Here is a 12083-nt window from a genome sequence, read left to right as displayed (position 1 = left end):
GAGGGAAGATATTGAGAGATTAGTTTGGAAATATATGGAGGAGAAAGGTTATGGATGGCTTTGTAGGTTAGTGTTAGTAGTTTAAACTGGATATGCTGGGAAATTGGGAGCCAGAGAAGGGACTTGCAAACAGGGGAAGCAGGGGTGTAGCAAGGAGAGATATTAGTCGGGCAGCAGAATTATGGATGGACTGGAGGGGTGCGAGAGTATTAGAAGGTAGGCCACAAAGGAGGATGTTGCAGTAGTCGAGGCGGGAGATGATTAGGGCATGGACAAGCATTTTAGAAGAGTGAGGGTTGAGGAAAGGACTGATTCTGGAAATATTTTGAGCTGGAGGTGGCGAGAGCTTGGTTGTGCGGTTTGAAGGACAGGACAGAGTCAAGGGTTACTCCGAGGCAGCGGATTACCAGGATAGGGGAAAGTGTGAATTCATTTATTGTGATAGATAGATACGGTAGGGAAGGTGTGCGAGATGGTGGAAAGATATTTAGTTCAGATATGTCCACATTGAGTTTGAGGAAGCGAGAGGAGAAGGAGGAGGATATGGCTGATAGACACTCTGGGATTCTGGAGAGCAGAGAGGTGACATCTGGGCCAGAGAGGTAGATCTGAGTGTCATCAGCATATAGATGGTACTGCAAGCCAGAGGACTTTATGAGTTGTCCTAGGGCAAGGGTATAGATTGAGAAGAGAAGGGGTCCTAGGACAGAGCCTTGAGGGACACCAACAGAGACGGGGCGAGATGAAGAGGTAGTATGGGAGTAGGAAATGCTAAATGTGCGGTTGGTAAGGTATGAGGAGATCCAGGATAGGGCAAGGTCTTAGACACCAAAGGAAGAGAGGATCTGTAGTAGGAGGCAGTGGTCAACTGTGTCGAAGGTAGAGGACAATTCTAGAAGGAGGAGTATAGAGAATTGTCTGTCAGCTTTGGCTGTAAGTAAGTCATTCGTAAGTTTGGTCAGGGCAGTCTCAGTGGAATGTTGGGGACGAAAACCAGGTTGTAGGTTATCGAAGAGCAAGTTGGATGCAGAGTGAGAGGAAAGTTCAGCGTGGACATACTGCTCAAGGAATTTGGAAGCAAATGGAAGCAAAGATATGGGACGATAACTGGACATAGTGCTCGGGTCAAGGGAAGGCTTTTTGAGGATAGGTGTGATTGTGGCATGTTTGAAAGCAGAGGGGAAGGTACCCGAAGTTAGTGATAGATTGAAGAGATGGGTTAGGGATGGGATAAGTGTAGTGGTGAGGTTGGGGAGGAGGTGGGATGGGGTCAAGTGCACAAGTGGTGAGGTGTGATTTGGAGAGAAGATGAGCAAGCTGTCCTTCAGTGATTTTGGAGAGGGAAGTTATGGGGTTAGGGCATTGGTCTGGCATACAAAGAGGTTGTGGTGGTCGGACAACAAAGACTTGCCTTGTTTGGTCTATCTTATTTTTAAAGTGCATGGCAAAGTCCTCGGCAGAGATTAGGGAAGTCAGAGGGGGCAGTGGTGGGCGGAGGAGGGAGTTAAAAGTGTTGAACAACTGTTTGGGGTTATGGGATAAGGAAGATACAAGGGATGTAAAGTAGGCCTATTTAGCAGAGGTGAGAGCTGATTTGAATGCGAGTGTTGCTTGTTTGAGTGCAGTGAAATCATCTTGCAAATGCATTTTCTTCCAACGCCATTCTGCAATTCTGGATACTTGCCGAAGCTTTTTAGTGATGTGATTGTGCCAAGGTTGTCTATTGATTTGTTGCACTCTGCTATGCGTGACAGGGGCGACTGAGTCAATGGCTGATGCCAGAGTGGCATTGTAGAAACTAGTGTCTGTGTCGTGGAGTGAAAATATGGAGGACAGCAGTAGAATGGAATCAGAGAGTGCGAGTGTCTAGATGTGCGAGGTTTCTGCAGGGGTGCGCATGTTGCTGGACATAAGTGACAGGTGTGGAGGACAGTGATGAGAAAGTGAGTAGATGGTGGTCAGATAGAGGGAGAGGGGAGGTTGTGAAGTTAGATAGGGAGCAGAAACAGGTGAAGACCAGGTCTAATGTGTGTCCGTCCATGGGTGGCTGAGGAGGAACACTGAGTAAGTCCAAGAGATGAAGTAAGGGACAGGAGTTTGGAGGCTGCAGACTGGTGTGTGTCAATGAGGTTGTTGAAGTCACCCATGATGATGGTGGGAATGTCAGCAGAGAGAAAGTGAAGAAGCCAGGTGGAGAATTGGTCAATAAAGGCAGTGGTCAGGCCCAGAGGTCGGTATCTGACGGCCACTTGGAGGTTGGAAGGAGAGTGGATGCGGACAGAATGGACTTCAAAAGAGGGGAGGATAAGGAAGGGTAGAGGTGGGATTGGGTTAAAGGTACAGTTGGAAAAAAGGAGAAGGCCCACTCTTCCACCATGTCTGTTGCCAGTGCATGGAGTGTGGGTGAAGTGGAGGCTGCCGTAATATAGCACAGCAGGGGAGGCTGTGTCAGAGGGTGTTAGCCATGTTTTGGTGAGGCCCAGGAAGGAAAGATTACGAGAGGTAAAGAGGTCGTGAATCACGTGGAGTTTACTGCAGACGGAGCGGGCATTCCAGAGTGATCCAGAGAGAGGGATCAGGATGGTGGGCATCAATGGCACGGATGTAGAAGCATGACCCCAATGATCTGAGTGATGTGCCGATACTGAATGAAATCGAAATGTCCCCTTGGTCACATTCATACGTTGAGTATTTGGTGAGTTTTTTACATCAGTATTTGTAACCCAAAACCAAGAGTGGGATAATCAGACGAAAAGTATAAGGCCACGTTCACACGTTCAGTATTTGGTCAGTATTTTACATCAATATTTGTAAGCCAAAACCAGGAGTGGGTGATAAATCCAGAAGTGGTGACGTGTTTCTATTATACTTTTCCTCTGATTGTTTTACTCCTGGTTTTGGCTTTTAATTACTGATGTAAAATACTGAACAAATACTGAATGTGTGAACGTGGCCTTAAAATCCTAGCTGGGTATTAAAGTAATGGAATCTTTCAGTAATCACTGGTATTTGGAAACCACCCCAATGTATGTTTTATTTTTTTCCCAACAATGCTTTTTGAAGGTCTTCCTGTAAGCTATAGAGACTCGAAAAAATGGATTTTAAAGGGTGGTGGGGTGTGGGACAGTGTATGTGCTAGGGGGGCTGATTTGTTGGCTCAGCTCCATATTGCAGTCATGTCACACAAAATACAGTATAAAGCACCTTAAAAGTCTAATGGGACCAATCCTACTTTTATTAACACAGAATATCATCTCTTGTTTCAAAATCCAATCCCCTAATTTATTCATCTCCATAAAGACAACATCGCACACGTTCCTCTGACCTATTTTCCCCATTTGAATCATTATTGTGTTTTCATCATAAGATATTTCATCTGGAGGCAGATACATGGTAAATTATTGCCTAAACATACCAATTAATTCAGCATTTTCTGTTCAAATTGTTTGTCACAGGGGATATCCACTTGGAGTTTCTGTCTAGCGGCAACCATTATGTATGGAAGAAGGTCACTTCCACAGTGCACAACATCATTGTAGGCAAACTCTGGATAGACCAGGTAAGGATAAGAGAAATGAACATTTATAAATGTCCTGATTTACAAAGAAATGTTTTCTTCCCAATCCGTTCGTTGCCATTGTGGTGGTAGGAACAGAGCAGCAAAATTACATAGATGCCTTATATTCATCTGTGCTACATTGTTCTGCTTCTCCTCTCCAGTGCACAGCCGATACAGTATATATATTGGTTGTTTAGTGAAATTGTAGGCTGTTTTTAATGGAATATTCAAGATGTGATGTCAGGTAAGGATACTCCAGCCATTTTTGGGGTAAATTCAATGCACTCCATAGTGAACAACAACATTTTAGCATAGTGCTGTAAAGCCTTATAGATTGTTTCATCAAAGCTAGTTTACCAGATTTCTGTCGAAAAAAACATTAAAAGTTGCATTTTTTTTTGCATTAAAAAATGCAACGTTTGTTAAAAGTGGTGTGAAAACGGTGTGATCACACCGAAGTGGGTGGAGCTGGGATGGGGCATGAGAAAATTCCTGACGAGCAGTGGCATTCACCAATTCACAAATCTTACTCCGGCAGGGTATTTGAGCCGAGGCGCCCACAGAGGCGCACACCACTTGTCTGGCGCTCCTGATTCATGAAGAGGTGTACGTTTCTTCATGAATCAGGAGCATCTGACTCCAGTCTGCCCTCTCATCCAGACCACCGTGAACAATGCCGGTATTGATGAATCGGGCCCAATGCGTTTACTTTTTATTGGACTGGAATTTCCTATGCCTATTAGAGTAAGTGATTCTGGGAGGACCCATTTATACAGAACATAAGTTTATCCATTCTTAATAGCATCGTAAACTTTACTTTTAGTATTGCATACAGAAGAAATTTCACCAGTAAGGTCTAATTGAATTAAACCATAAAAAAATAAACACTGTTAACAGAGTCAGCTCCAAATGGGTGAGAGCATGGGCCCAATGAAGCAGGGTGGACACAGACAGAAGACGGCCCCTGTGCAAGGAATGTATATGAGTCCTTTGCAGTTTAAGAATGTGTCTATGACTAAGGCTATGTGCACACGTTGCGGTTTTCACCACGGAACCACAGCGATTTTGATGCTGCGGGTCCGCAGCAGTTTCCATTGCGTTTACAGTAAACATGTAAACCTATGGGAAACCGCAATCCGCTGTGCACATGCTGCGGGAAAAAACGCGCAGAAACGCAGCGGTTTACAATCCGCAGCATGTCACTTCTTTTGTGCAGAATCGCAGCGATTCTGCACACATAGAAATGCATTGATCCGCTTACTTCCCGCATGGTGGGCATAGCGGATAATGTGCTGTTGCTACCCGGGGTGGAGGAGAGGAGACTCTCCTCCAGGCCATGGGAACCATATTTGTGTAAAAAAAAAAGAAATAAAGTAAAAAATAATGATATACTCACCTCTCAGCGCTGCACGCGGCCGTCCGGTCTCAGGGTTGCTATGCGAGCAGGGCCTGCGGTGACGTCGCAGTCACATAACCGTGACATCACAAAGGTCCTTCTCGCATAGCATCTTTGGAACCGGACCGCCGCGTGCAGCCCCAATGAGATTGGGACATCAGAGGGTGAGTATAACCATTTTTTTTATTATTTTTAACATTAATATTGATGCTGCATATGCAGCATCAATAGTAAAAAAAAGTGCAGGAGTAACCCGCAGCGGAAACCGCAAGACAAACCGTGAGAAATCTGCAGGGATAACCGCAGCGGTTTTGCCCTGCAGATTTATCAAATCCGCTGCGGGAGAACCCGCAGGGACCCTGTTACGTGTGCACATAGCCTAAAGCTGCTTGCTGTTCTGGAGGAGGAATTGGGCCCTCTTACCATTTGTGGTTGCACCAATGGTGTGCGATATTCCACAATTTTCTGCACACACACAAAACTCAAGTATAGGCTGAAATTATACATTTTGTAATATTACCCTAACCACTGAATCTGAAAATAACTTCCATCAATTGCTTCTTAAAGCTTACTGCTTGTTCCCGGAAGTTTTCTATGTAGCTACCACAACCAACTTTCTCGTAGGAACCAGCTGAGATATCAGACTTGACTCTCCTGGCTTGAATAATACTGTAGCTTTTAGAATGAACATTTTTTTTTTCGTTTGTTCTTTTTTCTCTGACCATTCAAGATATTTACTTAACAGCTTCCCTCTCTCGCTTTTTTTTTCCTCTATAGTCTGGAGATATAGAGATTACGAATTATAAAACCAAGGATAAATGCCAGCTGAAATTCACACCGTATAGTTACTTCTCAAGGGACATTGCAAGAAAGGTAGTGATTGATTCAGCATGCGTATAAATTATTGTTTATTGAACCCTTATACAATGAAACGTTTTATGACACATTTTATGTTTTATCTGAGAGACTTAAAGTACTGACTGATGAGACATTGTAGACTGCAAACTGGATACAAATTTGAGTGTCGAAATGCTCCCATCAATCTCACAAACAACCCTATTCTAAATATCAATATCTGGTTATAAATAATGGTAAAAAGAAGTGTTATGATTTGTCAGTAGTTTCTATGAAATCTACTATATAAAGCTGAATGTGTGTGTGTGTGTGTGTGTGTGTGTGTGTGTGTGTGTGTGTGTATGTATGTATGTGTGTGTGTATGTCCGGGATTGGCATCTGCACCGTCGCAGCTACAGCCACAAAATTTTGCACAGTCACACGTCTGGACCCCGAGAGCGTCATAGGCTATGTTATGAGGCGAAATTTTAACCCCGCGCGTTCCAATTCACCAAACAATTTTGCCCCTATCTACATAATGGGGAAAAAAGTGAAAGGAAAAGTGTTGGAAGCGTCGCAGCTCCAGCAACAAAATTTTGCACAGTCACACGTCTGGACCCTGAGAGCGTCATAGGCTACGTTGTGAGGTGAAATTTTAACCCCGCGCTTTCCAATTCACCAATTTTGCCCCTATCTACATAATGGGGGAAAAAGTGAAAGGAAAAGTGTTGGAGGCGTCGCAGCTACAGTAACAAAATTATGCACAGTCACACGTCTGGACCCTGAGAGCGTCATAGGCTACGTTGTGAGGTGAAATTTTAACCCAGCGCTTTCCAATTCACCAAACCATTTTTCCCCTATCTACATAATGGGGAAAAGTGAAAGGAAAAGTGTAGGAGGCAAATTGACAGCTGCCAGATGTGAACAAGGGGGACTTAAAGAATGAGAGCGATGGCGCCAAAGAGTATATACCGTACAGTTGCTAAGGTGGGGCCCCGACATGAGATACCACACATGGGGATATGAACACACACACAAAATGCGCCACACACTACCACGTGCTTGAACACATATACCACCCTCAGCACACATTTCACCACAAATACACCAACCTCGCCACATAAAAGTCGAAACACAAAAGTCGCCGCTCAAAACTCACCACGCGCAAAACTCGCCACATGCAAAAACTAGGCTCACGCAAAACGCGCCACAAGTGCAAAACTCACCTCATGGAAAACTCGCCACACGCAAAACTTGCACACGCGGAAAAATTGCCACATGCACAAAATTTGCAACACATGCAAAAGTTGCCTCACACAAAACTTGCACATACTCAAAAGGCACCAGACATAAAACTCACCATGCGCAAAACTCGCCATGCGCAAAACTTGCTGCACACAACTTGCTACCCTAACCTGTCACATGCAACTCGACACACAAAAAGTTGCTACATGCATGTTGCTACACAAAACTCATCTCACAAAAGTCGCTACATGCATGTCGCCACACACAACTCAACACACACAACTTGACAAACGAAACTCGCCCTAAAACACACACAAGTCTGGTATTAGCCTTCAAAAATAAAAATCTGATTAATAAGCAGACAAACTACAAGAGCAACAAATGTACCATATAGGAAATACGGCAGCTGTCAGTCACATGACCTGTCTATTATGTGTATGTGTGAGCTAATATATACTGCCAGGGGGGAGGGCTTCCTGTTGGCTGGGGATCAGGCTGCCAATTAATCTTACAAATACTGAGGTAAAAATACTGAGCAAATAACGTGTGAACGAGGTCTAACACAGGAGATCACACAGGTATATACTATATACAGGGGAGATGACACACAGATATATACTATATACAGGAGAGATGACACACAGGTATATACTTTATAGAGGAGGAGATGACATACAGATACATACTATATACAGGAGGAGATGACATACAGGTACATACTATATACAGGAGGAGATGACACACAGGTATATACTATATACAGGAGCAGATTACCTACAGGTATATACTATATACAGGAGGAGATGACATACAGGTATATGCTATATATAGAAGATGACATACAGGTATATACTATATACAGGAGGAGATGACACACAGATATATACTATATACAGGGGAGATGACACACATGTATATACTATATACGGGAGGAGATGACATACAGGTATATACTATATATAGAAGGAGATGACATACAGGTATATACTATATATAGGAGGAGATGACATACAGGTATATACTATATATAGGAGGAGATGACATACAGGTATATACTATATATAGGAGGAGATGACATACAGGTATATACTATATACAGGGGAGATGACACACAGCAGGTATATACTATATACAGGGGAGATGACATACAGGTATATACTATATACAGGAGATGACATACAGGTGTATACTATATATAAGGGAGATGACAAACATGTATATACTGAGGTGAAAATGAGAGGTGTGAGGTGAAAATGAAAAGGTGTGAGTGCAAAATGAGAGGAGTGAGGGAAAATAGTGTAGTGATCGGAAAATGACAGATGTGAGGTCGAAATGACAAGTGTTAGGTGGGAATGAGAGGAGTGAGGGAGAAAATGAGAGGTGTGAGGGAGAAAATGAGAGATGTGAGGGGGAAAATTAAAGATGTGATTGGGAAAATGAGAGGCGTGATGGGAGAATAAGAGAAGTGACGTGCTATAACTAACCACAGATATTTACTATGCCCAGGCAACGCCGGGCTCTTCAGCTAGTAGTACATAAAATATGACCACAGTCCAAACGACCAAACAATATATTTTGGAAATCTGAATCTTAAGTACTTAATGCGACCCTCCAATAATGAACCTGTGCCATACCCACTGCCCTCTGTTCTCCTGTCGGTGCTTCCCTATGTCAGATTGGCAGCCGTTTCTCATCTTCTCCAAAATTGCCATGGAAAGTTAGAACCACGAGAATGCGTAGTTCAGATATTCTACGGCGTTTCATCCACAGTGGAGAAGACAACGGGACACTGATCTATCATAGGTAGGCAGTAGCATCAACAACAAAAGGCTTGAGTAATGGTGACTTACATGGGCATTTAGGTTCGGGGGTGAAGCTTTTCTTTGAAGGCAACTTTTAAAAACTTTTGATGAGTTATAACCACCACCCAATAGTTCTGATCGGGAAAAGTTTCTGATCGACCAAATTGTACGCAAAAAGAGGTAGAAGTGCTCAGCTTATCATTGAGCTGAGTGATGTGCGGGCTCCTTATAAAATTCCATGTTTTCGTACACTGCTATACTCATGCCTGAGGGTAGGCTGAGCGCTTCTGCCCCTTCCTTTGATCCCTCAGTATGATTCTAAGGGCCCACATACACATTTACTAACATTGGATGAATCCACCAATATCGATGGATTCTGCTAATAGTCTAATACATATTGGGGGGGCCTGCAAAATCTCTCCAGGCAGATGTGGTTTGGGAAGCTAAGGATCCCGCATGTCTGATCTTTTTGTTCTCTAAGAGAAAAGCCAGTATCAGAGATGTCTCATCTCATAGAGCAGGAGCGAGAGAGCTCTGGGCCAAACGATCAGCCGAACCATTGTTCATCTGACAGCTATCTAAAGCTTGTGGGAGCTTTACAACCAATACCCCTTTAATCCAAACTACTGAAGAGAGGCTATAACATATCAGAATTTGAGTTACCTTTTAAGATAACCTATCACAAAACATTCTCAGTGGGAAACAAATAAAGTAATAGGCGAGCTTGAGATGAATCCTAAATACATACCTGTAGACAATAAGGAAATGGCAGTGTTATAAAGATGGGGCCAAGCAATTTTCTTTTAGCTGAACTCCAGTGTAATGTGAACATTTTCTAATTTTAGGTTGCTGTACTTTATAAATCAGCAGTGGATTTTATTAATATAGAAATGAAATCATGGAGTGCAGCGGAAGCATCCACTGTTCTGCCCTTCCCCACGCAGTGGGCACAATGCTCCCACGCTGGGCGCTGCCTCCTGGAGAAAGGAAGGTACATATACTTCTCAGCAGTCTCCTTTCTTGCTGAGCATGGAAAGTTCATGTTTTGTACCAGTGAGCTTTCTCCTGCAGCCACAGGTGGGCTGCGATTTAACACATTTATTCCTTGAGGAGATCATAAAGAAATCTGTTCTGGGACCTAATTTACAGATTTCTGAACAATGAGTGCATGTCAGAAGGAATATTGACAGCAGCGTCTGCTGCTCATAAAAATGGTGACTTGTGCGCATCACAGATTTATTCCTATCGTGACATTTGCAGCATATTGGCTTTTTAGTATCCTCTGTGGTTTCAAAATCGTATTACGTTTATCTGCAAGTCTTAAAGGGAACCTGTTGCATTGTACATGCAGTCTGATCTGTAGACAGCTCGATATAGGGAAGGACAAGCTGAGCAGAAAGATATATAGGTTTGTTGGGGAAAAAAATCAGTATAACCTGTATTTTATTCATTGAAATTCCAGGCGACTGTATACATGAGTCAAGTGGGTGGTCCTACTAGTGATTGACAGCTATTTCTGCATGTACAGTCATAGAGGGAAGACTGTCAATCACTGAATAGGACTTCCCACTGGACTCATGCATAGTATCACCAGGGATTTTAATGATAAAAACCTAAGTTTTGCTGAAACTTTTCACACAAAAATGAATATAAATCTGATCAGCTCCCCCTCCTTTATAACATCCTGACTGCAAATCCGATATTATTTTCAACATGAGAAACTCCCTTTAATAACAATTTTGGGCTTTATGTGCCTCTACACTAGATGAAGGCTCTCCGTCTTGTTTTGTGAGCTTAAGCTTGTCTAAGGCTACTTTCCCACTAGCGTCGGAATCTGCCCGTCGCAATGCGTCGGGCCGAGATTCCGACGCTAGCGTTTGATGCGCCGCACAATGGGTGCAGCGGATGCATTTCTCCGGCGCATCCGCTGCCCCATTGTGAGGTGCGGGGAGGTGGAGGCGGAGTTCCGGCCGCGCATGCGCGGTCGGAAAAAGCGGTCCGTCGGCAGCAAAAAATGTTACATTTAATGTTTTTTGCTCCCAGCGGTCCGCCACAACACGGCGCAACCGTCGCACGACGGTTGCTACGTGTGGCAATGCGTCGCAATGCATCGCTAATGTTAATCTATGGGGCAAAAGCGCATCCTGCAAACAACTTTGCAGGATGCGTTTTTTCCCATAAACGACGCATTGCGACGTATTGCAAAAAACGCCAGTGTGAAAGTAGCCTTACGAGTTGGCTGAACTCACTCATGTCCTAACGTAGACGGGGCAGCCTTCAGTCTAGTGATGGCAGACATCGTGGAAAACAAAGTTATCATGTTGGATTTCAATGAAGATACCTCCTCATCTCATAAAAATAAATATGCACACTCAGGGAAGCTCTGCATAATGGGACACGGTAATTGTGATAGGTGTGTGTTTTAGACAAAGGTCCCCTATCTATCAGACATTTCTGGCATATCCTATGGATATGCCATAAATATTCGAGATGGGAATACCCTTTGAATGCCATCTTTAATCTATTATGACCAGCCTAAACCTAAAAGTAGTTGTTAATTCATTAAATATTCATGTATTTTGATTTTTTTTTTTTTGGTGATCTGAAACATGTAAGTGTGACAAACAATCAAAAGAATAGGAAATCAGGAAGGGGCAAACACTTTTTCACACAATTGTATATGGCAAAATGAATGGTGTCATTCAAAACTACAATTCATCCCAATGAAAACAAGCTTTTATACTGCGATGTTGATGGAAAAATAAAAAGCTATTGCTCTTCGGAGAGGAAGGCAAAAATGAAAGTTCAAAAGATTGGCCAGTCCGTTAGGGGTTAAATATTGACTTGAAAGAGTTACATTTGGATTAATTTTCTTTTGTATTTAATAATTATGAAGAATCTAAATCATTTTTGTAGGATTTGCCTTTCCCTGCAGATTGCAATCATCAACCTCTAATCCCTAATGTGTTGGCTTTCCTATATGTCCTGTAGGTTACTGGAGTTGTGATAGATGCCAATGGAAAAGCACATTATGTCCTATCTGGGACATGGGACGAGAAGATGGAATGTGCGAAGATTGTGCAGAGTAGTCAAGGTAATGGCAGCACTGAAGGGAAGCAGAAGACTGTATACCAGACGCTCCCACCAAAACTGCTCTGGAAAAAATACCCTTTACCGTAAGTCTCAGCAACAGATGACCTGTGTAACCACCCTGCTGGCGTCACTGCATGGCCTTCCATCCCTCACC

At 43.2% G+C, this 12083-nt stretch overlaps 1 protein-coding gene across 2 annotated transcripts in view; it reads left to right on the top strand.

Annotated features, from left to right (window-relative positions):
* The window catches only part of OSBP2 (oxysterol binding protein 2), a 387724-nt gene that overhangs the window by 360764 nt on the left and 14877 nt on the right, over window positions 1-12083 (top strand). For both annotated transcript variants that reach the window (XM_069754235.1, XM_069754244.1), the window contains 3 exons: window positions 3456-3559; window positions 5733-5828; window positions 11828-12012. In XM_069754235.1, coding sequence (XP_069610336.1) covers window positions 3456-3559; window positions 5733-5828; window positions 11828-12012 — 385 coding nt within the window. The remainder of the gene's footprint in view (window positions 1-3455; window positions 3560-5732; window positions 5829-11827; window positions 12013-12083) is intronic.

The sequence above is a fragment of the Ranitomeya imitator genome, chromosome 1 (genome assembly GCF_032444005.1).
Source record: "Ranitomeya imitator isolate aRanImi1 chromosome 1, aRanImi1.pri, whole genome shotgun sequence".
In the NCBI taxonomy this organism is placed as follows: Eukaryota; Metazoa; Chordata; class Amphibia; order Anura; family Dendrobatidae; genus Ranitomeya; species Ranitomeya imitator.
Note: the sequence above shows the minus strand (reverse complement) of the source record. Positions and strands in the feature narration are given on the sequence as shown.